General features: G+C 44.1%; 1 protein-coding gene across 4 annotated transcripts in view; it reads right to left on the bottom strand.

Moving 5' to 3' along the window:
- The window catches only part of FBXW11 (F-box and WD repeat domain containing 11), a 145,651-nt gene that overhangs the window by 15,835 nt on the left and 103,271 nt on the right, over positions 1–26,545 (bottom strand). For all 4 annotated transcript variants that reach the window (XM_048500028.1, XM_048500044.1, XM_048500020.1 and 1 more), the window contains 4 exons: positions 15,734–15,920; positions 15,069–15,159; positions 3,402–3,539; positions 640–758 (listed from right to left, as the gene is read on the bottom strand). In XM_048500028.1, the coding sequence (XP_048355985.1) occupies positions 640–758; positions 3,402–3,539; positions 15,069–15,159; positions 15,734–15,920 (535 nt within the window). The remainder of the gene's footprint in view (positions 1–639; positions 759–3,401; positions 3,540–15,068; positions 15,160–15,733; positions 15,921–26,545) is intronic.

Below are 26,545 nucleotides of genomic sequence, written 5' to 3'. Positions count from 1 at the left end.
GAGACTCTGGAAAGCCTTATTTCCGAAACAAGAAACGCTTCATCTTGCTGGGGTTGGCTGGATGTACTTAGTTACCCAGTGGGGAGGGAATACCTTTGACTTCTCTGTGAGGCCAAAGACCTCCTTGGTGTATGCTACAACATGGAAATTGTCTTGAACTAGGGCTTTGGGAAGTTCTAGATCAAACTGAGACCTTCAGTGCTCATATTCTCCTTTGTCCTTCAAACTTCTCGGATTAGTGTGTTGAGCAGCAGATTTCAGAAAAAAGGAAGGGATGGCAAGATTTCCCTCCTGCATTGGACAGAGCTTCTGTTGTTGTGAACAGCCACAAGAAGAGAGGAGGCATTAGGCACTTTCACAAAGATCAGTTAAGAAACTGTACTGTGGTGCTTAAACGTTTCTAAGTATAGTTGCACAAAACTATACACAACTGGGCAAAACCAGAACTAGTTGGTTCCACCTGCCATCGTTTCTGGCTCCACTTACCGCCGACTGCCATGTTTTGTCTGTTTTTACACCTTGTAACTTTTGGAAAGAGAGGAAACCATCAGCCCAGTTGGGTCCCGGTTGCCCCTGCCAGGATAACCTTTGGCTGAGCGTCTCCATGATTTCAGTCCCGATCCCTATACGAATGCTTACCTCACAGTGGAATCCGAAGACCCAGTTACAATGACTCTTTCATCGTACTGCAGGCAGAGGACAGAGCCGGTATGTCCCGTTAAGACTTTCAAACACTCCAGTCCTGTTTTATCCCAAACCTGTCAAACACAAGAAGAAGTGACTGAGTTAAATGTGGGGTCAATTTCTTTCTGTCTGCCATAAAGCTATGAACCTCCAGTCCCTTTTCGCCAGGAGAGTTGGTTTGACTAGGTCGGTTCAGATGTGATGAAAGACCATGGCTTTGTTTCAGCTGACTTAACTGAAATCAGGAATTAGTCTGCAGAGGATCACCAAATCCTGGCTAATCTATGCACAGTCTGACTTCAGCACGGTCACTCAACGCCCCACTTCCCTCACCTGGCTGCTATCCCATCCTGCCGTGTGGCACCCAACTTATGGCAAAGCCTTTCATCACCGACTTGTTTATCACTAAAAAAAAAAGGGTGGGGAAGCTCCCACTGGGAAATTTTGGTGGCTCTCAAAAGGGTAGTTGGCTACTAAATGAGGAATCTCCCCTCACGCAGGCTAACAAAAGAATCCCCCCCCCCAAAAGAAATTCCTGCTGCTGAATTCCACGCATCACCTACAGACAAGTGCAACCAAACGCTCCCAACATACGTGTCACCTGCAGCAGGTATTTTGTCTGCCCCCTTCCCCCACCCCTTAAACGCCTTGGTGGGTTTTTCGCTCCGTGCAAAACTACCCACCAACCAAACACTTGACACATATTCGCACACACTGATTCTCAAACCCAGCCCTAAAAGGGTCCACGGGCCCCACCACCAGTTTCCGTTCTTAAAACCAACAGACAAACGAATTGCATTAAATGCACTTTACTGAACAGAAACACTGCCAAGCAGTAACAGAGGAGAATACTGCCAGAGACTGTGTGAACGGGGGGTGCTGTGGGAAATACTAGGGCAAAAACTTTGCTTTCTCCCCCACTCCCAAGTCTAGTCCAATAAATGTGAATTGTTCTTGGGTAGTCCCTGTGAGATGGGGCACAGGGAACTATTTTGTTTAATTTATACCCTGCCTTTCTCCCCATTGGGAACTCAAAGTGGCTTTACACCCTTCTCCTGTAAGGCAGGTCAGGCTGAAAGACTGCGATCGGCCCAAGGACACCCAGCAAGCTTCCATGGCATGAGTGAAGATTCGAACCTGGCCCTTCCAAATGCTAACAGTGAGACCTCTACTGTAGTTATTGTTTTCCTATCAGTGGAAGAAACTGAAACCACAGTTGAGACTAACCCTGTTTAAGAGAGCCAGTGTGGTGTAGTGGTTAAGAGCAGGTGAACTCTAATCTGGAGAACCGGGTTTGATTCCCTGCTCTGCCGTTTGAGCTGTGGAGGCTTATCTGGTGAACCAGATTCGCTTGTGCACTCCAACACATGTTAGCTGAGTGCCCTTGGGCTAGTCACAGTTCCTCGGAGCTCTCTCAGCCCCATCCACCTCACAGGGTGTTTGTTGTGGGTGGGGGGGGAGGAATAGGAGATTGTAAGCCCCTTTGAATCTCCTTACAGGCGGGGGCGGGGGTATAAATCCAAACTCTTCTCCTTCTTTTTCTTAACAAACTAGCACTGGATCACAAGATGAGCCCTCCTGGATCAGACTGTGGTCCACATGGTTCAGCATCCTGTGTTACACTGTGGCCTGCCAGCTGCACTGGGAGACCAACAAACAGGGCAGAAAAGTCAAGACCCTGATGTTCCCTGATATTGCCTCCTAGCCCTGGGTTTCAGAGGTCTCCTCCCTCTTGATAGGATTCTGGCTTCAGAACCTAGCTTGAGGTGCCCAAACCTTTTAGTCCACCCAGATTTCCATCAGTGTGGTGGCATAGGTTAGACTGAACAAACCAGAACATCTGTTGTTTTGTTTGTTTGTTTCTGCACCTTGCATCTTTTGAAAAGAGCAGGAACCATGTGTAGCTGTGGTGATGTGGGAAGAAGACAGCCCCACAACTTGAAATGCAGTGAGACTGGGAAACGGTAAGACTGATATGGGACAAAAAGACTATCTCGTGGCAATACGTGTGACATTTCCGCACTAGTGTCAAAGCTGAAAGAGTTTGTCAGTGACAAAAAGGTGACCCTTCAGGCTGCACAACTGCGTGTGTTTTTCAGCTACCTTTTCCAGACTTTTAAATGTCTAGTACAGGGATCTGCAACCTGCAGCTCTCCAGATGTTAATGGACTACAATTTCCATCAGCCCCTGCCAGAATGGCCAATTGGCAGGGGCTGATGGGATTTGTAGTCCATGAACATCTGGAGAGCTGCAGGTTGCAGACCCCTGGTTTAGTACTTGGTAATGTCTCCTGGGCCCAATCTTCTTCTTTTTCCTTCTTTGACATAGCCCCCCCCCCTTCCCATTAGAGGCGTAGCGATGAAATAAAGGAGGTGGGTTCTAAGCATCAAGTTTCAAACCTCTGGCATAATCTGACAGTTTTTAAATTATAGCAGTTCCTTTATCATCTGCTTTCAAAATTCTGATATAAGCGGAACACAACTGAGATAAGATAGCCAGGATTTTGTATTCCAGGTATCCTACAAGACCCCGAGAGTTTGTCTACTGCAAACAAGCAAATGTTCTGCTGTCACCCAGGAACAGATGAGAAATCTCACCACAGCAAAAACAAGACAGGAAAATCTCTTTGGAAAATGCAGCCAGCCATGCCAGAGTGCCTGAGTTCTGGGGATCTGCCTTCCAGGCAAAATGGAGAGATAAGAAAGCCCTTTGCTACCTTGATGGAGTTGTCTCGAAGGCCACTGATGATCTTCTCATCGTCGTACTGTAAGCAGTAAACCCCTTTACTGTTTTCAGATCGGCACTGGATTCTTTGCAAGTTGTGCCTTCCGCATCGCCAGTTAGACTCTATAGTCTGCAAGAGAACAAACCTGGTAAACGTGACGTAACAAGACAGTCCTTTTTTAAAAAACAGTTTAATGTCGTTTGATAAAACACCAGAAGGCAAATGCGTAACAGTAAAGAAAAAAAATCCAGTGAGGAAAAAATGTTTTACACAATCAACTTCTCAGTCACATAAAAAAGGGGGAGGGAACGAATTATCTTAGCTAAGAATACGTCATGCAATAATCTATGTTATCTATGTTATTCATGATACAAAAACGTTTCAATTTCTTGCCACCAAGAAGTTAAAAATGTTTTTAATCTGTCGTCTTAACGTCCAAGACTGTTCACTTATTACGCAGGAGTTACAAATGTTGCTGAGCATGTGGATACTTCTAAGACACAGGTGTCAAACTCCATATGTTATGGACTACAGTTCCCATCATCCCCTGCCAACATGATGCTGGCAGGGGGTGATGGGAACTGTAGTCCATAACATCTGGAAGGCCGCAAGTTTGACACCTATGTTCTAAGATTTGGAGGACACTGACTGTGCGTGTGTTAAGCGCCACCAGGTCGCTTCTGACTTATGGTCACCGGGTGAATTAACAACCTCCTGTACATCCTCTCTCAGGTCTTGTGAACTGAGGGGTCCAGCTTCCTTGATTTGAGTCTATCCGTCTCACGTTGGCTCTTCCTCTTATACTGCTTTCCTCAACTTTTCCAAGCAATAGTGAGTAGGTATCATGAAGTAGTGCCATGGTGGGGGCAATCACAAAATATTAGGAGGTTCTTACAATGCAGACAGCTTTTTCTGGGAAGGTACTCTGAGTGGACTGCTGTGCCCTTCTGGTGCACTGCCTGCTCCAACGTGATAGAATAAAACCAGGACTGACTTTTTGCTTTGAGGGAGGGATTTCCCTACGAAACAAGTGGGTGCCAGGGAAGACACCGGTTGGTCCCATGGCACCCACAAGCATCACATTGGGAATCACTTTGTGACCTTCTTCCTGAGTACAGCTGCATATCTGCATTATAGAACCTAATACTGTTTTTGAAACAGAACTCTCATTTGACAGAAGGCTGTCTGTTTACAAATGTTCTCATCCCAGCTATGGTTAAAACCACTATTTCCCCAATGAGCCAAGCATTGCCAGGATGAGGTGGGCTCAGGGAGTATCTAGAAGAGAAGAGAGTTTGGATTTATACCCCCCTTTCGCTCCTGTAAGGAGACTCAAAGGAGCTTACAATCTCCTTTCCCATCCCCACCCCCAACAACAAACACCCTGTGAGGTGGGTGGGGCTGAGATCTTTTTTGGGTCCCATAGAATTGAACCCCCTGAAGCAAAGTCCCCCAAACGTGGATGGTGTCATCCAGAGACTCTCCTGAAGATACCCTGAAAGTTTTGTAACTGTACCTTCAGAAATGTGCACCCCACAGCCCTCTACCAGAAATTCCCTATTGACAGCAATGCAGCTAAGTCACTGCAGAACAAAGAATCTTGGGCAAATTTCTGGGGGTGCCTGCATCTCCTTAGCTCCCATTGGAAAGAATGGGGGATAGGGGCACCCCTTTTGGGGGTCCATAACTTTGGCCCCCCTGAACCAAACTGCACCAAACTTGGGGGGTATCATCAGAACAGTCTCCTGATGATACCCTGAAATTTTGGTGGCGATACATCTACAAATGCCCCCCTGCAGGCCAAAATGTGAAAAAACACACAAAAAATAAAAATGTATCCGAATTTCTTGGACGTTCTCACAGATTCAGGGCAGTCCAAATCTGCAAGGTTTGGAATTCGGCCCATTGATCCGAATCTGGTCCGGATCCGAATTGGAACTACTCTGGCTGGTATCGACCAATTCTACTCCTCACTCCTGGAACTCCCTGGCTTCCCATTATATCCACTGTGTTGCACATTAAGGTTACATTCCTTTCTTTTTTAAGACTCCCCCAAAGAGACCTCTCTACACTTCTCCACAAAACAACATTATCAACACAGCATCTATCTTACAAGTAGCTTCTACAACGTTGTTCCTGTGTTAATAGTTACTTGAGTCAGGGAATTATATGCCGCCTCTAGACCCCTTCTCAAGAAGAGGAGTTGGTTTTATACCCTGCTTTTCTCTACCTTTAAAGGAGGCTCAAAGTGGCTTACAAATCACCTTCCCTTCCCACAAAAGACACCTTGTGAGGTAGGTGGGGCTGAGATTTTGGAGAGAACTGTCACTAGCTCAGGGTCATCCAGCAGGAATGTAGGAGTGAGGAAACAAACCCGGTTCATCAAATTAGAGTCTGCCGCTCATGTGGAGGAGTGGGGAATCAAACCTGGTTCTCCAGATTAGAGCCCACTGCTCTTAACCATTACACTAAATCAAGTCAGTTTACAAGGTTAACACAGTAAAATCACAAAAACAAAGTTATCAATATTGAAATCAGCAATAGAACAAGTAAAAAGTCCAAGGAGGGGGAACATAAAAATGGTATAAATCCTGTATGCAGCAGCCTAATATAGCATTCACTGAGCAGGTACTAGGCTAGAACCCCTCTCCCCCCCCAAAAAACAGCTAAAAATGCAGGAAAAGGAATTGTTTTCATCTGGTACCTACAATTCAGCAAAGCAGGGGTCAGAAAAGTCTCCCAAGGGAGGGCTTTCCAAGGATGAGGTGCCACCCCTGAAAAAGCCCCGTCTCTTGTTGTCACCTGCTTTACCACTGACTGCCTTTGCATCTTTACAGTGGGTAGAGAATAAGGGCTTGGGAGCAGGGCCTCGTCAAATGGCGCCACTTCCTCTTGCAGAAAACAAACTTCTTGGCAGAAGAGCATTCTGAAACCTGCTGCTTTCTCCATTCTAACCATAAAGCTTTAGAGCTCCGGCTGGAGTCAGCACAGGCTCATAAACAGATTTCTGTGCTAGCGGCGACCAATTATGCTCTTAGGTAGCATAAAACTTTTATTTAGTTGCCAACGACTACCTTTTAAGTCAATTAGTGCGCATTCCAGGAAAGGAACAGTCGACTAAACAGGAAGCTTTTCTTTTCTTACCTAGCGATGGACATCATCTTACACTTGAACCTCTGTGGGTTAATGGGTTGAAAATAGTCCTGAAAGATTCTGTTGTTCTCAATACATTTACTAATCTTTGTTTATGGGTACTGGGTTACGCTCCCCCTCCAAAGCAGTATTACTTGATTCTGTATACAAGTTTCCGACTGCCGCTAATTCTTGGAAGTACTGTACGCAGCAGCCTGTTTCACCAAATAAAATGCTAATCAAAACAATTCTACCTACACATTTAGGGGAGAAACTTGCTTCCCATTTGGTGCAATTTTCACATTTTAAGCTCCTTCTATAAAGTTACCAGAAGCAAATGTGGGCTCCAAATCAAAGCAAGCAGAGCTATTCATCACTAGGCCAGAGTGCTGCAAACCAGTACTGCCCGTGCAGGTGCGCAGTTTAATTCCGTGGGTAGATGCAATTTCAGAGAGACGTTATGTGGTATTGCTACTGTGGGAAAATATTTAATATTTTGGAGAATTTGTAAAATCCCTTCTTGTACGTCAACTGCCAGTACGCTGGGAAAATAGCCACAGTATACAAAAAAATATACAGCTGCACAGAAATTGGCAGGAATAAAAACAGATGGGAGTACAAAGAAACGAGGTTCTAAAGAACTAAATATAGCTGAGTGGGTAGGCACTTTGGAGGGCCAGCAGAAAAGGGGGTCTGTTGACTGCAGCCTTTGCAAACCCAGTCTAGTTATTTGCCATGTGAAATTTCCCATAATATCTGCAGACCCGATGCAGATATAACGCTGCCCGACTGCCAAACCGTAGGCCCAACTAGCTGGCTTGTTCGCTGTCCTCTAGTGAAGGTTTCTCCCACTGCGTTCAGTCTTGGAGATAACCATGGCGAATGTCACCTTTATACGTCTGCTAATCATGGTTAGCACCAAATCGCAGTTTGCAAACTCACTTCTGATCAAGTGTGGTGTGGCGAGCCAACAGGAAAGGGGGAAAATAAATATTTGAATAAATATTGATTTAAATAAATATTTATTTATAGGCCTCTGAAGATGCCAGCCACAGATGTGAGCAAAAACAGACAGACCATAGGCACACAGCCCAGAAAACCCACAACAGTCATTTGAATAAGTAAGGAAATAAATTATCTATGGCTAATGAACACACTGGCCGGACCTGGACTGCCCAGGTTAACCTGCTCTTGTCAGATCTTGGAAGCTAAGCAAGATTGACCTTGGATGGGAAATCACTGCAGAGGTAGGCAATGTTCTTCTCTTGCCTTGAAAACCTTACAGGGTCACCATAAATTGGCTACAACTCGATGGCACTTTCCATCCCTACCAATGAGTGAATCAGTGCAGACGCAACACTAACCACAGTAATCCGGAAAAAAATGAAGGTGGGTAAGAGACAGCAAAGCACAAATAATGAGGAAGAAGACGTACAACACAGTTTAGTTATTGGGACAAAATGAGTTGCCTTCAGCTCTAATTCTGCTGGGTTTTTTTTAAAGAGATGAGTGCAGATTATGATGCCACAGAGGTCATGTTATGCAAACTGCTTCATTCCACGTAAAGTTTTAAGGGATGGATGAGGGTTTTCAATGGGGTCAATTTGAACCCAGATAAGACAGTTGCTGACATATCACAGTGTGGGTGATCTAGGAGCAAGAGGCTCTCTCCTGGTCTGGTCTTGTGCCTGGTTACATACAGGATACCGCTTGACAGGAAACTTTTGGTTAATGATGTCTGAACCTTGCTACAAAGGGCATTCACACTCTTTCTGGATCCAGAGAATATTAAGAAACTTCTTGCTAAACCACACTGACTACCATGCCACTGATTTCAAATCTCATTTCAAGGTGCTGGTTATGACCCTGAAGATCAAAAATGGCTTGGGGCCTCAGGGCAAGCTTCATCTTCCATTAAGATATGGAGAAAGGTCTTTGGTACCTTACACAAAACTCCTTGCCTCTCTACCAGAATGACAGGCTGTGAGAAGTAAAAATGATAATGTAATGCAAACATGCATAATTTATCCTTGTCAGAGAACTCAGCTTTTCGTGGGACAGAATTTGGATTGCCTTGGTAAATTTTTTAGTGTGGGGTAAACTGTTCTGATTGTAGTGAACCGAAGTTACACTTCTATTTGAATGCTCTTTCCAGAGCTCAAGACAACCTCAGTATGATCATTTATATGTCTACAAAAACTTTACCACTTGGCTGAGACATTTACTCTTGTTCACTAGATATGGCTTTAACAAAGTTTAAAATATACTGTTGCTTTTCAGTTCACAACATAATTGTGAATTATTTCCTAATAATTAGGAAAGGAATTGATAATAAAACTGCAAAGATTGTCATGCCCTTATATAAAGCAGTGGTGCAACCGCACTTGGAGTACCGTGTTCAGTTCTGGTCGCCACATCTCAAAAAGGATATTGAAGAGATAGAAAAAGTGCAGAGAAGGGCAACGAGGATGATTGAGGGATTGGAGCACCTTCCCTATGAGGAGAGGCTGCAGCATTTGGGACTCTTTAGTTTGGAGAGGAGACGTCTGAGGGGGGATACGATTGAAGTCTATAAAATTATGCATGGGGTAGAAAATGTTGACAGAGAGAAATTTTTCTCTCTTTCTCACAATACTAGAACCAGGGGGCATTCATTGAAAATGCTGGGGGGAAGAATTAGGACTAATAAAAGGAAACACTTCTTCACGCAACGTGTGATTGGTGTTTGGAATATGCTGCCACAGGAGGTGGTGATGGCCACTAACCTGGATAGTTTTAAAAGGGGCTTGGACAGATTTATGGAGGAGATGTCAATCTATGGCTACCAATCTTGATCCTCCTTGATCTGAGATTGCAAATGCCTCGGGAGACCAGGTGCTCTGGAGCAACAGCCGCAGAAGGCCATTGCTTTCACATCCTGTATGTGAGATCCCAAAGGCACCTAGTGGGCCACTGCGAGAGAGCTGGACTAGATGGACTCTGGTCTGATCCAGCTGGCTTGTTCTTATGTTCACAGGCTTCGAGGCTGGGTAACGATTTTGCCTGCTATCATTGAGGGCCGTCCTGGAGAAACAGATTGTTTCTGAGGAGGTTCTCAACCCCGAATACAAGATTAGGCCCTTCACATTCAGGCATTCTAGCTACATCAGTCCACCCTCTCCCAAGACTCAGGCTAAATGATTATAGTGCTGCTCATCACCAGAAACAGACCCGCTAAAGGGTCACTTTGTCCTCTTCCTGAGGTACAGGTGATCTAGAGCAGTGGTTCTCAACCTTCCTAATGCCGTGACCCTTTAATACAGTTCCTCATGTTGTGGTGACCCCCACCCATAAAATTATTGATGTCTCGGTCGTCTAAGACCATCGGACACATATTTCCGATGGTCTTAGGCGACCCCTGTGAAAGGGTCATTCGACCCCCAAAGGGGTCGCGACCCACAGGTTGAGAACCGCTGATCTAGAGTTACCAGCTCCGGACTGGGAAATACCTGGATTTTGTGGGGGAGGAGGCTGGGGTAAGACTTCAGCCGAGTACAATGCCACAGTGTTCACCCTCCAAAGCAGCCATTTTCTCCAGGGGAACTGATCTTATATATCTAGGTCCGTGGTGGTGAACCTTTGGCACTCCAGATGTTATGGACTACAATTCCCATCAGCCCCTGCCAGCATGGCCAATTGGCATGCTGGCAGGGGCTGATGGGAATTGTAGTCCATAACATCTGGAGTGCCAAAGGTTCGCCACCATGGATCTAGGTCAGGAATCATGTTTTCCAGATAGCCTAGGGAATTAGCACCTCTATCAGCCTCTGTCAGCATGGCCAATTGGCCATGCTGGTAGGGGCTGATGGGAATTGTAGTTCCTGAACATCTGGAGAGCCGCAGGTTCCCTACCCCTGATCTAGGTGATACATGGAAGCCTGGAACCCTAAGCTGACCTCAACCCTGCATGTCTTCTGAGGCTGAGCTGCATTCTGTCCATCAGCTCTCCTGCTAATGCCAGAACGGCCAGTACTACACAGACACCACACCACACACCCCCCCCTCCCGCCCATTCAGTCAATGCTCTAAAAAGTGATTGGATGTTAGAGCAGCATTCAAATAGGCTCGGGCACTAACAGATGATTGGCTGTTTCATCTTCAGGCACCAAAGGGCCTCCTGTCCATCACAACACCCACTCAGCAATTTATGCACAAGGTGGCAAGTCTACTGTAGCTTCCATTTCTCTCACCATTCCAACAGTTGTACCTGTATGGAAAGTTTCCACTGTTTATCGTGTCTCCTTTCAAGTGAGGAAATCAGGACAAAACCTTTTGAAATCCTTCCTCCTACTTGGGAGTGAAAACACAAGAGTCCACTCGATGGTTCACAGCCTCAGTCCCTCCCGTCCCCGGCCAACAAAAGGAAACTTTTAGGGAGAAAAAAATATTAATTTAAAAGGAAACCAGAAAGCATTTCAATAGAAGGCAGCTTCCGTGGATTTTCAGATATGAAAGCAGAAAATATTCTTCCTAACGGCTCACGAGGAATAAATTACATCTGTACTAATTCGAAACGAATAGCTAAGCAGTTGGCCTGGCATCACAGATGATGTGGAAAAGGCCCAGGGATTTGGAGTTTGGGGTGGGAGGGGGGGATCGGCAGCCCACCTGGCAACCTGCCTGTTCACACAGTCTGCTAATAAGAGTCAAATTGTACTACCAATATTTTGGGACCGTGTCCAAGCACATGATTAACTGAACCAAAAATCAGATTTCCACAAAAACAAGTTTTGCAAACCTAAATAAAATTTCCTGGGACAAACCCAAAACTAGTCTTGCCTTTACGGGACGTTCCTAAGGCAGTTAAATCTGGTAGGACAGTACAATGGATCCAGGTGGTATCTGAAGTTAACTCGACCGCTTTGAGAACTTGTTGAAAAACGATGGATCTCGTTAACAATGCCAGGATTCAACGAAACAGGCCCGAGTCATAATTTATAAACTTCTTTCAGTTTCCTAAAGGAATGAAAAGGGTTGTTCTTGGTTTTTACTTTTGGGTTCTGTGATGGAGGTCCCAACCACATGCAGAGAGTTTTCCATCCTGACCCAGCCAAGGACCCAGATGCTTAAAAATCTAAACAAACACACACACACCCTTCTGCTACCATTTTTTCAGATAAAAAGTGGAAAGTGTCTTCACTACTTTGAGTATTAAAGGCCTCCAAAGACTCAGTGCTCTTATAAAAGAGTTGTGTGCATATGTATACACCCACTATAAAAGGAAAATCAGAAATGTATGTGGTATTTTAAAAGCTGGAAAGCAGAAAATTTGCCTTGCATCATTTTTACAAAACCGCCTTTGCCACATTGGCTTCTTCCAACTTGGAGAAAAAGCAGGATGTCCAGCCATATCGTCTGCATTCTCTAAAGAAAGAGTTGGATTTATATCCCCCCTTTCTCTCCTGTAAGGAGACTCAAAGGGACTTACAAACTCCTTTCTCTTCCCCCCTTACAGCAAACACCCTGTGGGGTGGGTGGGGCTGAGAGAGAGCTCAGAAGAACTGTGACTAGCCCAAGGTCACCCAGCTGGCATGTGGAGTGCACAAACTAATCTTGTTCACCAGATAAGCCTCCACAGCTCAAGTGGCAGAGCAGGGAATCAAACCCGGTTCTCCAGATTAGAGTGCACCTGCTCTTAACCACTATACCATGCTGGCTCCACATAGAAAACACAACAGCGCCCTCAATCTTCTTTCCAGAGCTTTCCAGAGGGCTAACATCTTTCTGGATTGGCCAGCAAGTGAATGAGAGGAAGGGAGTCCATGCCAATCTTAGTGAATAATACAGAGGAAGGTAATCTGATGTGATGACTTGACCCACAAGTGATGAACCACTGAAGGAAATTGGAGATTGACAATTTGCACCTCTCAAGAGCAGGCAGGAAGGATGCTATTTTGTTATTGCCCTAATATTGAACTGGAAGAGTGCCTTCTCAGAAGGTCAATCTTGAGGTTCTCATGGAGGTCCTGAGTGTTGGCATCCCTTGGTCTAAAGGAGTTCCCCAGCAAGAAAAGGCACCATTTCCCCTTTGATGTTTCAGCAGTTTGCAAAACATTTAGCAAAACCAGGCTGTGAGGTACTAGAGTCAGATAAAGAGAAGTTTTCACACTCGTTTGCCAGTGGATTTCTAACAAAGGCAAGAGACTTTGGCCTGGCTTCCAAGTGGATTCTGAAACAGTTTGCCCAAACTTAGAATATCAATTAAAGAAAATACAGTACAAATAATTTCGGTAAGCTGCAGTTCACTGTTTGAAGGGGCTGTAAATGCAGGCTATTGCAAATTGGGGTTTGCTTTAAGGCATGTTTATGCAAATTTGTAAATGTGCTCTGGACAGATATGAGAACTAAGCGTCTCAAGGAAGAAATCAGAGCAGCCAATTATGGCAAAAAGACTTTTGGAACTGCTTCCAGAACAACCAGTAGAAGGAGAGTTTACTGTTCTTCAAATTAACCCAGGGTAGCTGCTATAAAATATATCTTTTCCCCCCAAGTTATGTCATAACTGGGGTTTGACCCCTACATCTTTTTATAACACGAGGACTGAAGGATAAAAAAAAAATCTCACTGAAAGCATTCAAATTATTAGTATTAAATATATCCTCAAATGCATATACCTAAGATAATGAAGACACCTCAAGAATATGATTCACAAGCACATTATTTTAGGAAGGGGTCGCAGAAAAAAAGTTGTAAATATAAATGATAAGAGGTCTTTCAGAAAAGACCTGTGAACACAACATGACAGAATATTACTGGTTGCCGACCCCACCAATCAACATCCCCATGCCTTAAATCTGGCCTCATAGCCTGTGTGATAGTACTTAGTGTTGGACTAGGATTAAGAAGCCACATTAGTGCCCACGCTGCCACAAAATGTTTACTCATTCTTGCTCTCTCAGCCGAGCCTACACTTCACAAGAAGAGAAGTGTTTTAAAGTGTCGTCACATGTTCCCAATTTTTCGCAAAGCAGAACTTTTATTTAATTATCTTAAATGTTATATTCTTCAAGCCTATTGCACGACGCGACGCGACGCGACGCGACGCGACGCGACGACGCGACGCGACGCGACGACGACGCAAGACGACGCATCGCGACGCGACGCGACGACACCCCTATACACATATATAAACACATATACACATAGGTTTCAATTTCAAGTGTTTTAAACTGCTTTAGATCCCCTGGTACAGAGAAAAGCAGGGGACAAATGAAATCAAATAATCAAACATTCAAATGTGGCAAGTAACAGCAATCTCTGGGGCAGCAGCGAAAGACAGATGTTCCCTGAGCTGAGGACAGAAATGCCAAATCTATACCTCTTGCATATTTAATCCCGCCCCTCCTCTAAAGAGCTTACAGGGGGGTGCACATTGTTCTCCCTTCCCCTTTTTAATCATCACATCACTAAGTAGCTGTTCCCCTCAGGGCTTTTTATCACCAGAGAAGCATAGAACTGAACAGAAACACTCGTTTTGAATGATGAGTCCTGTGTACCCAGATCAACAATATATTCGCAATAGCAATATGATGTGAGTTGTTTTAATGATATTCTAATAAAACCCCAAAGAAGAGATCTGATGCTCTGACATCCTAATGTGATTTAAAAACATTTTAAACAGAAATGGCTACTTGGCTCTGGGCAGGTTCAAAGGACTGAACTAGTTCTCCTGTGTTCTACGTAAATAGTCATAACTAAGGAAGGGAGTTGCAAAAAGTCTAAGCTCTGGTTTGTTCTGTTCATAGTAGAGCTAAGTACCTGGAGTCAGAGACCTCTGCCAGATGTGGTCATGCTGGAAGACAAAGCAACAAAATAGACCCAAAGGTCTCAACTGGTTGCTGTGGGTTTTCCGGGCTGTGTGGCCGAGATCTGGTAGATCTTGTTCCTAATGTTTTGCCTGCATCTGTGGCTGGCATCTTCAGAGGTGTATCACTTCTCTCTGTGAAAAACCTCTGAAGATGCCAGCCATAGATGCAAGCAAAACGTTAGGAACAAGATTTACCAGACCACGGCCACACAGCCTGGAAAACCCACAACAACTAGTTGAATCCGGCCTTGAAAGTCTTAGACAATCCACAGGTCTCAGTTCCCTTGCAATAAATGGAACAGGTCCAAAGACAGTCCCATGTACTGACTCTGAACTGCAGCTAGCTTGTTCCCTACAATTTCATTGTGTATCTTGTTTTTTTATGATACAAGCCTTGATCTCTTTCCTATTCTCGCTCCTCTGCATTTTACAATACTGTCCGGTAATTTTACAATTTTACAATACAATCTGGTAATTGTTTGAGACTTAAATTCTGATTCCAAAGCAGATGATTCTCGGAATTCTGTTTAAATAATTCCACAGCAACCTTCCTGAATTGGGTGTCACTTCTTCATTTAAAGGTCAGTAGAAAACTTTACAAATGTACTGAAGTACTAAAATTTCATGAAAATGCAGCTTCAGGCACAACGCAACTTAAAAGGTGGCTGTCAAAAGCATACCTCTATATCTTGAATTATCTTTGGGTACAGTGACCTGTAAAATGAATTGGGAGGGCCATCTGTCGGTCTGTTTTTAAACAGGTACTGATCCCTTAAGAAAGAGAGAGAGAAGCAATTAAAAAGTTACATTTCGCATTCAGAGACACTGTAAACACCAAAGTTAAAACCAAATAGTAGCTGTTAAATTTTTCCTTCCAGTGTAGCCCACTCAGCCCAGTTCTCCTGAGGTAAGGGGACCTCCCATGAACGGTATGGGGCTGAGGGGCCTATAGGGGATGGGATCTGTAGAAATCACCTCCACCCTTCCTTTAGCTCAGCAGTTCTCAACCTGGGGTTCGTGACCCCTTTGGGGGTCGAATGACCCTTTCACAGGGGTCGCCTAAGACTCTTTGCATCAGTATTCTCCATCTGTAAAATGGATAAATGTTAGGGTTGGAGGTCACCACAACATGAGGAACTGTATTAAAGGGTCGCGGCATTAGGAAGGTTGAGAACCACTGCTCTAGCTGAATGGAACTTAGGTTGAAGAACAGCACCATTGGGTACAGTCCTAAGAGTTTAAGCTGCTAACCAGTACTGACAAATCTAAATGTTCCCGGTGTGTTTTTGGTTGACCGCCTAAGTCTTACGAAAGACTGCATGCAGGTTTTTATACAGATACATACCAGCCCCTTCTTTCGGAAAGCCCTTTCCAGAGCGGATCAGTTCGTACCATTCGCTCAATAAGCTTCTTCCATAGCATGCCTTCGGAAATAACTCGTTGCCACTCCTTACAAACCAGTTCTGCTGCACAGAGCGACCTGGCATCAAGGTAGGACAGGATATTTTCTGCTATGTGATCTAAGCCTTGCTCTTTGGAAAAAACAAAGAAAAAAGATAAATTACAAGGGGCTTTTTTTCACAGAAAACAATGCTTTAAGTTTCAAAACTATAAAAAGTTGTACTGCTTCTGAGAGGGGGAAAACCCACAGTCTTATCCTCTCCGGGTGTTTAGATTACTAACATACCATCATAGATAAGCACCACACAACACGGCACATGAAATTAACTGCACAGTACTATCATAGAATACTGATGCAGAGTTAGACATGTAAATTAAGAATTCCTTAGACTCTGAATGGAAAAAAAATCAGCAACCTTTAGATCCAAATGATACTACCTTAAATAAATACATGAGCCTGATCCAGAGAGCTACTTTACTAGTGCTTAGCATAGATAAAATTTGGAAAAGCAGAGACATCAGCATCAAAACCAAGCACAGGCTTGTCCAAGCCATCATCTTCCCCATAACCATGTATGGGTGTGAAAGCTGGACTATAAAGAAAGCTGACAGAAGAAGAACAGACACTTTTGAGTTGTGGTGTTGCCGAAAACTACTGTGCATACCGTGGACAGCTAGGGTGACAAACGCAGAAGTCTTGAGCCTCATAAAACCAGATACATCACAAGAAGGGAAAATAACCAGGCTCAGACTTACATACTTTGGTCATGTGATGTGATCAAATTTGCTAGAAAAATCTATGATGCTCAGACTTGTCAATGGCGGGAGAAGACCTGGATGCCAAAGAACACGATGGCTGGATACCATAAAAGCTGATACAGGCATGAGCATCAACCAGCTGAAGGAAGCAGCACTTAATAGAAAAATGTAGAAAGAGCTTGCATATCGGGTCGCCAAGGGTCGAGAATGACTGAATGGATAACATCAACAAAGGCTTACTTGATCCTTAAACCCGCTCCCTCTCCCGATCTAACAACAGGTCCACCTTCTCACTCAAATGTCATTCCATAAACTACTTTTGAAATCCCACTCCTTCCCAGAAGTGTTTTGTCAAGTATCCTAAGAGTCCGCTGCTTGGATCCAAAGCATTCCAGCGCATTTAGGACCAGCCACCCAATTCTTTAACCTCTGTTCTCGACACAAAATAAATTCATCAATAGGAAGTACTTTAGTAGAGGTTGGATCAGTTCAGGCTGCATATTCAACACCAAGTAAAAGAATGAAACAAACTCCATACTTGCCAGTTTTCTCTTACATGCCTAAGCTTCAGTTGAAACTTCAGCAGATGAATACCTCTAAGGAACTCCCAAGGAATTATCGGAGTTGAATTTCTATGCTCTGCATAGAAAGGTTATGGCCTTAATTTTTAAAATAAATTATCCAGGCTTTTAACTTAGTCTATCATAGCTTTCAGGCATATCTTTTATCTAACAATTGGCTATGGGTTCGAACGAAACAATGACAAACCCTTAGCTAATTACTGTGCAGGACACACACGGACCAAAGCCCTGTGTCCTGCACCCCCATTGGTTATTTGCTGGGCCCCTCAATTCCCCCTCCCCGAGTGCCTGGCTGAGCCTCCCCCCACCCCTGAGTAGCCAGCAGGGTGCCCAAGCACCTGGCAGAGAGTCCCTGCCTCCCCCTTCCAATTCCACCTTCCCCCCATCCACACCTTTCGACCCTCCCTCCATATTATTACTCACTTGCCCACCTGGCCCTTTCCCCAAGCCCATTGCGGGGGGAAATGCTTCCTCTTCGACCCTTTGCTAGGGCCCACTGCATCTCCCCTGCAATGGGCTTTGCTGCTAGCAACTTTATAATCTGTTGGGAGTCCTTAAGGGAAATTTAATTTGGAGTATGTATTTTTACTGCCCTGTCACCTTTAGCTTACTGTGCCTTTACTGTTATTTTGTTGTACTAGTATGTTACTTATTGTTGCTACGGCTATTCATTTTTTATAGTCCATTGCTAGTGTTTTTATTTGATTTGCTAACAACAATTTTGTAAGTTGCTTCAGTGCATCCAGAAGTTGCCTGACAGATAGAATTTGGCTGAATCATGATTTTCTGGACTACTCTGATCTCAAAACCACTAAAAACATTTTAAAAATTAGTCAGATCCATAAATTACTAGCTGAAACAGTATGCCAAAGTTATGAATACACAGATCCAAGTCTTTAAAAAGAGTTCTCAAATATCCTTTGCATTATAACTAGAATGAATCTTAGTGATAGCTCCCCAACATTTTTCCAAAGAGAATTGTCTATTATTACTGATTTACATGTATCCCCTCTTTTCCAATGTAAATGCCTACAAGGCAACATACAAATAACGAAAATTATAAGCACAATAGAGAAAAGGGACAAAAACAGCAGCAAACAGAAAAACATAATAAATTTATTAAAAACTGCACTTGTACATTTAGAAAACTCTTAAATGCCTAGTACAACTACCATAAAGCCAGGAGAAGCTTATTAAAAGAACTATAGGTTAATAGCAGGACAAATGGATAAAAGTTATAACAACACTTCCAAGGGGAAGAAAATCTAAAGGGCCTGGGGGAATACAAACTTCTTCACCTATAGCAGGGGTTCAAATCTTTTTTGAACCTACAGGCATCTTTGGAATCCTGATATGTTAGGGTGGACACAACTTCAAAATAGATTCCACAGTAGACAGAGACATCCACAAAATATCACGCAGCAAGGTATGTTTAATCACAATGCCCTATAAAATGAATATATCGTATTTTCTTGTATATGGAGAGCTCACCTTTAAACATGCAGTGAAGATCCCTATGCTGTGGCACCAACTGCTACTGAAGCAGCTTTTGAAAAATATGCATAGCTAATCATATCTCCAATAGCCAATAACAAGCCCTGCTGAGTAAAAGTTGAGTGAAGGCCCTCCTGGTCCTGCCCTCTTGCGAAAAACATTTGGTGGGCATGATGGTGCCAATGGGCATCACATCGGGGACCCAGGTCTTACAGCCTATAAGCATGTACCTTTGGCACAAGGTGAGCTCCTGTAGGGAGTGAGTTCCAGAGCTTGGGTGCCACTACAGAAAAGCCCTAGAATCTCATGTTCAGAAGCTTAGCCTGTGAAAAAGGGGGGCACAAAGAAAAGAGCTCTGGTGAACTTAGCTGGTGGGTAGGCTCACATATGATGAGATGTTCCATTGGGTACGCTAGTTTGGTTCTGAGAAGACCATCAAGGCCAGTATTTCGAACTGAGCTGGATGTGAACCAACACATAGTATACAGTGTTTAAAGCTGGTGAGATATGGCCCTTATAACTTATACAGGTGTATAGGCTAATAATTTCAGGTAAATACCTGAGGCCAAGAAGGAATTAGGAGGAAGAGACATAGGATCTCTGAAAGGACAGTTTGAATCAGGGGTGTCCCAACTCTGGTGCCCCATATGTTCATGGACTACGATTCCCATCAGTTCCTGCCAATATGAGGTGGTATGTTTAATTGGTGACACCCTAAGTGGCCTTAAGAACAACCTTCATCCCCTACTGACCAAACCACAACTTGATATCCAGGCAAGGGGAGCTTTCTGAAGCAAGTCTGGCTGGGACCCAAGAAAGGGCCTTTTCAGTTTCCACTCTACATTGTAGAAGATCTTCCATGTGCGCTGAGTGGGTCTTCATTTCTGACAGACTTTGTGGACTTGGCTGAAAGGTCCACCTGTTGCAGAATACCTTCCATTTGGACTTGGGCGATGCTATTGGTGCTGCTGGGGGAAAGTGATTCTCTCTTTTATCTATCATGAATTGTTTTAAAGGTGTCTGATTTTGTACTTCCAAACATATATTGTGAACCAACTTGGTGCCCATATATGATCAGAGTGACCAACCCCCTCCCTCCAAATTAAAAAGAAACTGTATTAAAGCAGACATTAGTTTCACAAATAAAAATGGATGGAAAGCCTCTATTGCAGCGGTTCTCAACCTGTGGGTCATGACCCCTTTGGGGGTTGAATGACCCTTTCACAGGGGTCGCCTAAGACTCTCTGCTTCAGTGTTCTCTATCTGTAAAATTGATAAATGTTAGGGTTGGGGGTCACCACAACATGAGGAATTGTATTAAAGGGTCGCGGCATTAGGAAGGTTGAGAACCACTGCTCTATTGAGACTAGGATCAGCCTGGAACGACATTTTCCAGATACAGGAGTGATTTGCTTGAGTGGATCTTGTGACAGGAAACCATAACCTAGGAAGTAGCCTATAGCTAACAGAAGCAAGACCTTGTTTTCTAAGTTCAAGACGTCAAGACATTGTGCAAGAGGACACTATATAGGTCAAAGCACCCCCCTCAACATCCATGGAAGCAGAATGTAAGAGTACCCATCACAAAAGCTATTCATGTCGTGCTGTTCCAGCAGCATATAACAAGTATAAGTTTCCATGGTGACTTTATTAGATGGAAAGACGGAAGTGGCAATAAGATTTTGAGAGATGAAGAAAAATTTTAAAAATGTTAACAGCTTGTGCATTTCAAAAAAACAGACTAATTTCCTTCAGACTTCACAAGCATCCCTTCTCTTGTGGTGAAGCAAAACTGGCACTGAACAGGCCAAAACAGTTCAATAATCCAAAGTTAATAGCTGAAACGAAGACTTTATAATGGAAGCTAGCAGAAGCCTGCTTTCCAACAGCAACACAAAAATGTTTGGACACTTGGTTGCTTACACAGGCTGAAAGTGCGGCTTATGAGTAAGCAGACCACAAATTAAAAACTTAAACATTTTAGTTTCTACGATAAATTATATTCACAGTAATTCAAAGTATCCCAATCCATCGACAACTAAGTTTGGCCAACAGTACTACATGACAAGAAGTTATTTCTCTGGCCAGTGGAAGGCACCCTGGGAGAGAATTTTGATAAACATGAAGTTTTCTTCATCTCCAGTGAATTCTCTGCATCTGGGAACGTAGAAGCGCTAGTGAACTTCCTCCTTGTCACCATTTTATCACGTTGGTGAACTCACTCCATTTGCCTTGCCTGTTTATTTTCATCATTTCCGTGTGCTTTTTTTTAATTTAATGGGGAGAGGGGGGAGTAAATCTTTGAAGCATCAGTTATACGAGCTACAAAGAACTACAACAAACACTGAAGCATCAATTCAACAAATAATATTTAAAAAAGCAAACAACACCTAATGGCAGCCATGAATCCTTTCAAGGGGGCGAGTGTGGACAAACATTGTGGGGGAGGGGGGAGGGGGGAGGGGGGGTTGAAAACATTTTACAAATATTTTGATTTCTGCAGAGGAGATGTGTGTGGGAGAGGAGAGTTGAACTGGAACCCTCTGGGTCAAAAGCCTTTTCTCTCAGCTCCCAATGCTACCTCAGCTTTTAGCCATTATTCCATTTTGTTTTGGATTGCGCTGGTGAAGCTATCACCAGCCGTAAAAATGTACAGAAAAAATGAAGACTGAGTGTTTCACATATCAACAAAACACTTTCATTCAGATTTTTCTTAGTGACTTTTTCTGGTGTCCTCCATGTTTCATTGTAACATGCATATATAACTGACTGATATCCACAGCACTGCAAAACGGATAACATAGACAGCCCTGGGTAGTGGTTAGAGTATCTCACCAGGATCTAGGAGATCCAGATTTATATCCCTGCTCCACCATGGAAGCCTGATGAGTGACCTTGGGCCAGTGGCACTCTCAGCCTAAACTACTTCCTGGGTATGTTTGAGAAAAACAATGTAAGCTGCTTTGGGTCAGTATGGGAGAGAAAGATGGGATGAGTATAAATGAAATAAATAAATGAAAAGGCTAGTAGTGATTAGCTCCCTCTCATATGAAATCTTTCACCATAAAAAATTCCATAGGCTGATCTACTGCAATGAGGAATCTTAGGAAATAGTGCAAAAGACTTTGTCTTACTGTGGCTATTGACTGTGGCTATTGTTCACCCCATGTTTGCATGCCTAATGTATGGCTGCGAAAAGCAACACTGATTTCTGCGGAGGATTTCTACAGACCAGGAGTCCCCAACCTTTCTGAGCCTGCGGGCACACTTGGAAATCGGGCACAGCATGGTGGATGCAGCCACAAAATGGCTGCCACAGCATAATTTCAGAAACACACACAGTTGGACTGTGGGGGCAGCTGCTGCCCAAGCAACATTTTTAAAAATCTGAACAGCCAATCCTATCTCCAATAACCAACCCAAAGTCTTGCTGGACAAACATGTTGGTGACCCCTGCTATAGAATATTGATTGCACTTTAAAGCCCAGCATATTGCAATGAATAGTCAATGCCTAAATGACTGTTACTTTTTAGATAAATCTGAGTTTTGTTTAATAATTCTACGTTTTGCTGTAAATGTTCAGAAGCTCTTGCGCAACCAAACACAGAAAAGTGACCTGGAACATGTTTCTTGATACAATATGAATGACAGATACAGCAGTTGGCAAGACATCAGGTCTCAAGTCAGTTCAGATCCCTTAGCATTGATTGCCCCCCAACCACAAAAAAAATACTGGTTTTCTATTTATAAGGATTTGGTGATGACAGAAGCCTCACATGTAGTTTCAGAAATATGTGAATGAAAAGAACCACTCAGAATTGTTCCACAGTAATAGCTGTACCATCCAGAGCAGGGGTCTGCAACCTGCGGCTTTCCAGATGTTCATGGACTACAATTCCCATAAACCCCTGCCAGCATGGCCAATTGGTCATGCTGGCAGAGGCTGATGGGAATTGTAGTCTGTGAACATCTGGAGAGCCGCAGGTTGCAGACCCCTGGTCCAGAGCAATCTCTAGATCAGGGGTAGGGAACCTTTAACACTCAAAAAGCCATTTGGACCCGTTTTCCACGGGAAAAGAAAACACTTGGAGCAGCAATAATTTTTGACATTTAAAATAAAGATAACACTACATATATTGGGTTTTTTTACCTTTTACTCCACTCATTCTGAGAAGCGCATGGATGCGCCCGCCCTGCTGCCTGTAGGGCGGGCAAGGATGAAGCCGAAGGGAAAGCGCCCACCCCGCTCCAACGGGGTGGGCGAGAGGGGAAGCCCGCGGCACGGCCCAGCCGACCGTGGGCAGTTGGTGCGCCCGCCCTGCTGCCTGCAGGGCGGGCAAGGATGGGGCCGGCGGCTCAGCTCGTGGAGCCACAGTGCAAGGGCTGAAGAGCCGCAGGTTCCCTACCCCTGCTCTAGATCCATGATACCCAACTCAAAAGCAGAAGTACCCCACTGATCCCCCAATAACTGTTTGGTTAATGGGAATAAGATTCAAATGGTCTGGAATGGTAGAGGGGGAAGACACAACAGGTTGCTCCCTGTTCAGCAAAACATCAAGCTCATTCCAAGCAAGCATGTCACAACTATGTATCCTCAGATCGGCTATAGACATAATTTTTATGCCTCTAGACTTAATAACTGCTTCCCATGTGCACACAGGTTGCAAACCCTCCCCAGTCTTTCAAAATGAAACATCTCTTTCATTAAACAATGAACCAATTCTACCTCCCCAAAGCAGCCATGTTGTGATTGACCCCTCCTGTCAAGACACCCATTCTCAAAATCTCAGCAATTCCTGGCTCAACAAGGTTTAAGAACCTCTCAGCTAACTAAACAATCTCTGCGTGGTTGATATCGCTGAATAAAATATTTCAGACTATGAGTGGATGACCCATAAATGACCACTGACAGAGAATTCTGCAGGTGGTAGAGAATGAATGTAAAAAAAAAGGTTTTGCCAAACCCTCCACTTTGTAACACAGTCTTTTTCTGATGTTCAACAACAAAGAACACTGGCATGTGATTTTAAAAAAAAAACTAACACAGCCCTAAATGAATTCAAGGCCATCTTAACCTAACACCTGCAGATCCAGACTCTACTTCAACAATATCTTATTAACATTACACTACATATTGTCTCAAATTCAAAGGCTACACCCTCTTCAGTACATGCTAACCACAAAACTAACTTGACAAGAACAGACTAGGCAGACTAAACATTCTGCTACCATTTTTTAAAAAGTTCCTATCATAATTATCACTTGTTCCACTAAAAGGAAGCCAGGGACCACAAATATTTTCCATTTTCTATGCACGCGGACAGGTGCAAAATTCAGATTATATGGCAGCAACCGGGAGCTGCTTCAGCACAGATACTGCTATCTTTTTCAGAACGTTATGTTTTTGTACAGCATTAACCTATTATGGGATTCATTCTGGGCAGCTGACAGAACAAACCGCCACGGCCACTTACGTGCCATAATCAGACTACACAAACATATCAATTTCTTTCTTGATTTACAAGATTTTAAGAGACTGCACAGGGACATAAATCTTTCTGTGTCAATTAGTACTCACTGTCAGAACTTGTAACCCTATATCCCCTTAAGATTGCAAAACTAACCAACCGTGTCACAGAAAGTGGAAACCGCACTTTTACACATAATGCACAATTTGTACGGCATCCCGAAGGAACAGGCAGCCATTTAATTGCTCGGTGAAAATAAGCCTAACAAAATCTTTGTACATTGCCATGAAAGAAGTCCACTGAGAGGTCTGTAGGACAGAAGTAAGGAAGTTTGATACCCTGTTTTCCCAAATGTAAGACATCCCCTGAAAATAAGATGTAGTAGAGGTTTTGCTGAAGTGCAAAATATAAGGCATCTCCCAAAAGTAAGGCATAGCAAAGTTTTTGTTTGGAACCATGCCCGACGAACAGAACACAGAAAAATAAGACATCCCCTGAAAATAAGACAGCGCATCTTTGGGAGCAAAAGTTAATATAAGACACTGTCTTATTTTCGGGGAAACAGGGTAGTTCTTTCCATCACAAACATGTGGCACAAGAATTTAATTAACCAGGAATATAACTGAAGATTCTAAATATTTTAATCGAGAGTTTAAAGTTTTTTTATGTTAATCAAGGCAGCAAAGGGTTAGAAAACAAAGAGGAAATACTCCTCATACTTACTTGGAAATTGACCATCAGGAGCCTAACAAATCTCTATCACTGTCTAACACTTTCCCCATCAAAAGGCCTTGGACAAGAGAAATGTAGAAAAAACAGAACAGCTCTTTCGGCTTTGGAAAAGGTGTCTGGTTTTAGCACTGCTGGACTGGTGAGGCTCATATATTCAAGCCCCACACAATTAGACTGCAGCCTAATTCCCCCCAAACACCAGTGTGATGCTATTCTAGTGTCTGATCAACTGAGGCCGTTTTTGCACAGCACAATTATACCGGGTTACAATCAGTATCTTACAACCTGAGTCTATTTTATCCTGGTTTCTCCCTTCGCATGACTGCCCGTTTCTGTGAAAGAATCGAGTGAAGACCGGGAGGAAATACTCCAGTTTGTTTCGCAAGAGCCTGCCATTGTATTTACACCGCAAGCGTATCCGTGCGCACGCAAACATCCCCAGTGTCCCGCATTCTGATTGGCTGTTGTTTTGGGGAGGGCAGCTTGAATGAACGTCTCCGCCCTGCCTTTTGAATTCCTGGCACCTGCCATTTCACTTCCTCTGCGGTTTTCAGGTAGGAGCACATTTTGTGAGCCGGGAGATCTGAACCTACTGAGCATGGATTTGGATCAAAAGGTGGCACAGCTGCTGGGTGTGTTTGTGGTGCTGGTGGCGCACCTCCTCAATCTCATGCACAGTGCCCTTTGCGGTGTGTGCCAGCTACCAGGAAGAGTTGGCCTGGGCATCTCTTCAGTCGCTGCACTGAGGAGACATTGCAGGTGGGCATGGTTTGCCCTGGCGACCGTCCCCGAGTGCCCTTGTTACTGGGTTTATCCACACAGGAGCAAGGACTGGTGGCAAAACTGTGTCATGGCTTGTTGGGATGATGAGGAATGGCTGAGAAACAAGACAAGGAAGACCTTCATGAGATAATGAACAGCCTTAACCCCATCTTCAGCGCCAGGACACCAACATGTGGACGGCATTCCCCGTGGAGATGATAGTCGGTTTGGATATCTGGTATCTGGCCAGCCCGAACAGTTTCCGCAAGGTGAAACAGCAGTTTGGTGTCAGCCTGGCAACTGTCGCAGAAACCGTGCATGAATTCTGCCTGGCCATGAGGGTCGTGATCTTCAGGAGGGTGGTCAGTTTCACGGATAATGTGAAACAGGTACGTGGATTCTGGTGTCCAGCTGGAGTGGCCCCTTTGTGCAGAGACTGTGTGTATCGAGCCACTTCTCGCTTTATGTTTTTGGTGTCAGTAAACTCGTGTATGAGTTCATGGCTGCCCCTCCTCAGTGTCCCTGTGCACACATGTCGAGCACTCCTATCCCGCGTGGCACTTTTTGTTCTGTGGAGTGATGCTTTCTAATGCTTTTCTCAACAGGTCATGGCAGGATTTGCCCAGCTGGGCTTCTCCCAGTATGTGGGAGGCATGGATGGATGCTATACTCCCATCAGGAATAGTTTTGATGTGCCGGGGCAGTATGTGAATCAGAAAAACTTTGTCTCCGCTGTCCTGATGGAAGTCTGCGACCACAAGGGATGGTTCTTCGAAGTTGAGGTTGGACACCCAGGCAGGAGCCATGATGCCCACATCTTCAGGGAATGCCACTTCACCCACACCATGGACAGGGGTGTGTTTATTTCAGGGAATCCGACACTAACCGTGGAGGGGGTCACTGTTCCACCGCTAGTTCTAGCTGATGGTGCATTTCCCATGAGGAGGTGGCTTGTGAAG

The sequence above is a fragment of the Sphaerodactylus townsendi genome, linkage group LG01 (genome assembly GCF_021028975.2).
Source record: "Sphaerodactylus townsendi isolate TG3544 linkage group LG01, MPM_Stown_v2.3, whole genome shotgun sequence".
In the NCBI taxonomy this organism is placed as follows: domain Eukaryota; kingdom Metazoa; phylum Chordata; class Lepidosauria; order Squamata; family Sphaerodactylidae; genus Sphaerodactylus; species Sphaerodactylus townsendi.
Note: the sequence above shows the minus strand (reverse complement) of the source record. Positions and strands in the feature narration are given on the sequence as shown.